The sequence below is a fragment of the Vicia villosa genome, linkage group LG5 (assembly GCF_029867415.1).
Source record: "Vicia villosa cultivar HV-30 ecotype Madison, WI linkage group LG5, Vvil1.0, whole genome shotgun sequence".
In the NCBI taxonomy this organism is placed as follows: Eukaryota; Viridiplantae; Streptophyta; class Magnoliopsida; order Fabales; family Fabaceae; genus Vicia; species Vicia villosa.
The window spans coordinates 68,235,056-68,239,540 of record NC_081184.1 but is presented as its reverse complement, the minus strand read 5'-3'; the positions used below and the strand labels follow the sequence as shown (position 1 = coordinate 68,239,540).

At 34.4% G+C, this 4,485-nt stretch overlaps 1 protein-coding gene across 1 annotated transcript; it reads left to right on the top strand.

Moving 5' to 3' along the window:
- The first annotated feature begins 2,917 nt into the window (after positions 1–2,917).
- Positions 2,918–3,988, top strand: LOC131604792 (uncharacterized). Its single transcript, XM_058877209.1, has one exon. The coding sequence runs from the start codon at positions 2,918–2,920 to the stop codon at positions 3,986–3,988; it is 1,071 nt and encodes a 356-aa protein (XP_058733192.1).
- The last annotated feature ends 497 nt before the right edge of the window (positions 3,989–4,485 follow it).

Here is a 4,485-nt window from a genome sequence, read left to right as displayed (position 1 = left end):
TTGAAACCTCCAAGTCTGGGGTTCGAATCCCCCTCGCCCCAGACTTTTTGATTTGTTTTGCATTTTTTATTTGCCACTAAGTTTCACATATATTGAATTGAATGCATCCCACTTACACCACACGCACGCAACCCAGTTGGTGGTTATTTTTTGTATTGATCTATAGGGCGTGGGTTCAAACCCATGTGACCACATTCCCTAATTTTTTTATCTCTTGTTTTTTAGTTTTTTACTAAACTTTCAAAAATCATTAAAAATAGAAAAATTAGTCTTTTTAATCCCTTCTTTTTTGTGTGTTTCATTTATTTAGCGTATTTTCATACCATGTTAAAAAATCACAAAAATATTTATTTTATCAACATTTTAAAATTAATCAAAAACAAGTCTTTTAATATATGAAAAATCTACAAAAATATGTTTCCTTTTGAATATTTTTCTAAAGTGACTTAGTATATTTTTGTAAATACTTGTTTAGGGATAGGTTAGAATGTCATTGACTTTCTCATGCATTCTTAGAACAATTCTCTTAAAGAATTTGGTATTTAACAATTAAAATCAATTAGGTCTAGGTATTTCTTTAGAAACCCTAAATCAAAACCCTAATTTAAAAACCTTAGGTTTAAAACCCTAACCAAAAAATTTGCAGCATGTTGATATTTGTTTATCCATGTTTGTCTTTGTACACACTTGTTGATTTTAATCCATGTCTTGTACTTAATTATTAATCTTTGTTTTGTACATAATTGTTGATTTTCTAATCCATGCTTTGTATTTAAATGTTAAACCTTGTCTTGTACATATACTTGTTGATTTTATATACATGTGATTTGTACTTGTTATTATTTTGTTGATCTAACCCAATATTTAACCATCATATTAATCATTCATCATTCATACATGATTTGAATCCAAGGGTTTGGATACATCCATCTCTTGCTTGTTAACACTCACTTGTTTGTTCTTGTACATACATGAGGTATTTATTGTTAATTGTTTAAGCTTGATGTTTTATCCAAAGGATGGGAATGATATTGACTAAATTGTCAAGGTACTTAAATTCTTTTCCAATCTCTTGTATGTTTGTGCTAAGTATTTTAAAGCTTTTCACTTGTTTATGGTTTAGTATTGTTAAAGCTTAACCAAACCCTTTGTTTTAAAACCATAGTGTTAAGAATAGAATTATTCCCGGTGAAACTATTCTTAATCCATTGATCTTGTTTTTAAACCTTGGTGTTAAGAGATGAATTATTCTCGGTGAAACTTCTCTTAATACATTGACCTTGTATTTTAAAGCTTGGTCCTTCTTTGATTTGTTTTAAAATTGTTAAGTATTTTAAAGCTTAACCTTTTAAACTTATTAGGTATTTTAAAGCCTAATCCCTTTTCCAAAATTGTTAAGTATTTTAAAGCTTAACCTTTTAAACTTATTAGGTATTTTAAAGCCTAATCTTCTTTTAAACTTGTTAAGTATTTTAAAGATTAACCCTCCTTTAAAAAAACTTGTGAGTATTTTAAAGCTCACACCCAAAAGGATTTTGGCCACTTTGGCCCCATTTCTTTTCCTTTTTTTTTTATAAAAAAAAAGTGGAACTACAGAAGCTCTGACTTCCCTATTGCACTTAAGGGGTATGTAGGCCTGAGATGCGATATCTTATCGAGCTCACTTTCAAAACCTTCTCTTCCCATCCCCACCCTCTATTTCAAACAAGTTTTTCACATAGGTTTTTCACAAAAATGGTTATTTGCAAACAAAACATAATAAAACAAAAACAAAGAGGTTCCCATTGAGTACCATGGATATGAGGGGTGCTTAAAAACTTCCCTTTGTATAACAAACCCTCCGTAGCCAGAACTCTGATAAGTTTTTTAGTTTTGATTTTAAAAACTTCTGTGGCTTTTATTCGCTCTTTCACCCATTCCTTTTTGGAAATAATAAAGCGCGGTGGCGACTCTGTTTAAAATGAGCTAAGTCTTCCTATGACTCTAGTCTCACCAATTTCACCGCTACAGAAAAGTGGCGACTTTGCTGGGGATACTGATCAAACTATTGGTGTATCTTTGGAAGGGTTGACCCAATCTTTGTTTTTATTGTTACCTTTTGTTATTTTCTTTGTTTTTATACTTAACCTTTTTTTTCCTATGTGTATACTTGTTATTTTATTGGGTTGTATTGGGAAAGGGAGTCATGCCCCTTGTGGTGAGACAAATCCTAATCCAGATTTAGAGTGTACACTTATTATAGGAGACTGGTATAGTCATTTTGATCTCGAGGGAGTAGTCCCAAAGAAGTCAATTTGAGATCCATCGCTCAGTGGAGGCCTCTTTGGAAGTAACTTTGTTGACCATGTAGTTGGGAATACATCGTTGCATTCAACTAGGCTGTAGAAGTTGGGGACCTAGAAACCCTTAGCCAATCTTGGCCATTAAGATGTAGTGTGGAAACTAAGTCTGATTCATTTTCAAAATAGTTGTTACACGAGGCTACGCTTAGATGAGATTCTCTTGGATTTTGTTTAAATGAGTATGTTGATACAGAGTTTACAATCTCCAAGTTGGGCTGCTTGAGTCTGGGAAACAATAGAACCTTGATCTACAGGTACAAAATAACCATAGTACACACCTTTGGGATAGGTATACCTTTGGCTCCATGCTCGTGACTGTAAACCTTCAAGCCCATGTTTTTGCTATGTTTGCATTCATTCATCCATGCATCTAAAAACATAATATCTTTCAAGGAATTAAAAGAAACCTTTTGTTTGTAAACATTATAGGAATGGAACCTGAAAGAAGAAAAACCAAGAAATATACTTTCAAGAGTTTACAGGTGGAAGAATTAAGAAAGCTAGGTTCTTTGATTGTTGATCAAGACAGGTTTTGTAGCAAGTATGGAAGATTGTTGTATCTCCTCAGAACCAAGATGGAAGAAGGAATCCTCTCCACTTTGATTCAATTCTATAAGTCATTGTATCATTGTTTCACCTTCCCTGATTATCAACTATTGCCTACCTTGGAAGAGTATTCAAGCCTTATTGGGTTACCTATTATTGGAAGAGTTCCTTTCACTGGTTTAGAACAAGATCCCAAGCCTCGTGAGATTGCAAAGTCTACTCATTTGAGAAAGGGAGAAGTCAAAAAGAACATGGTTACTAAAGGAGGATTACCTGGGTTACCTGTTGAGTTCTTAATTGAGAAAGCTCTCACCTTGTCACAAGAAAGAAAGGAAGAAGGCTTTGAAGCTATTTTTGCCTTGTTGGTGTATGGATTGTTCTTGTTCCCTAACATTAACAACTTTGTTGATATGAATGCCATCAAGATCTTTATGAAGAAGAATCATGTTCCTACCTTACTTGGGGACACTTACTATTCTATTCATCTCAGAAATTCCTATGGAAAGGGAATGGTTACCTGTTGTACTCCTTTGCTATACAAGTGGTACATATCTCATCTGCCTGACACCCCTGAATTCTGGAGCCAGAAAGAAGGATTGAAATGGTCACACAAGATCATCACACTTACCAACACTGAGATTGTTTGGACAAGCAATCACTTCTGTAGAATGAAGACTTTAGACTGCTGTGGTGATTTCCCTAATGTGCTCCTCATTGGTACAAAAGGAGAAATCAGCTATAGCCCTGTGTTAGCTCATCGTCAATTTGGGTTTCCTATGGACAAAAGACCAAGGAGCAATTTATTGGATGGGTTCTTTCTAGAAGAAAAAGTTGAGAACAAAGAGTTTAGAGAAAGGATTGCTAATGCTTGGCATCCAAGCCATAGAAGAGAAATCAAATATTGGAAGACCAAAGGGGATCTCTCTCCTAAGCCCTTGGATAGTTGGGTCACTACCAGAGCTACTGAAATGAGAATGCCTATTCTCCCCGGAACATCTGCACCCCCAATTGAGGAATATGTTCCACCCGCTGTAGTTCCTTCGACAATTGAAAGTCTCCAAGAAGCTATAAGAAAAATGAAGAAATCAAGAGACCATTGAAAAAAGAAGTTTGAGTATTCTGATGCTGAATTAGGAATGTTGGAAAAATCCTATGAAGATGTGCTGAAAGAAAAGAATGATCAACTATTCCTTCAAGACACTTGGCTCATAGCTAAGGATGCTACTATAGCCAAATATGAAAGAGAGAACAAAAGGAAGCAAAAATAAGAAGCTCTCCCTCCAGAAGAAGCTGCATGGAAGAGTATTATTGATAAGCTGGAAAAGGTCAAGCTGAAAAAGAAGAAGAATCAAGATGATATGGATACTTCTCACTAAGCTTTGAAGATCACTCTTAGATTTTACTAGCTTTCTTAATTTGTTTCTACCTTGTAACTCTTGAAAGTAATTTATGACATGGTTGTCCCTTGTCCCTCTGTATGCTATCAAAAGAAAATGGTACCTCGATGACCCTTATATGTACCAAGGTTGCCTTTGTCCCTTTATTATTAATGAATGAAATTTCTTTTCATGTTACTATATAGTGTTTACATTTACAA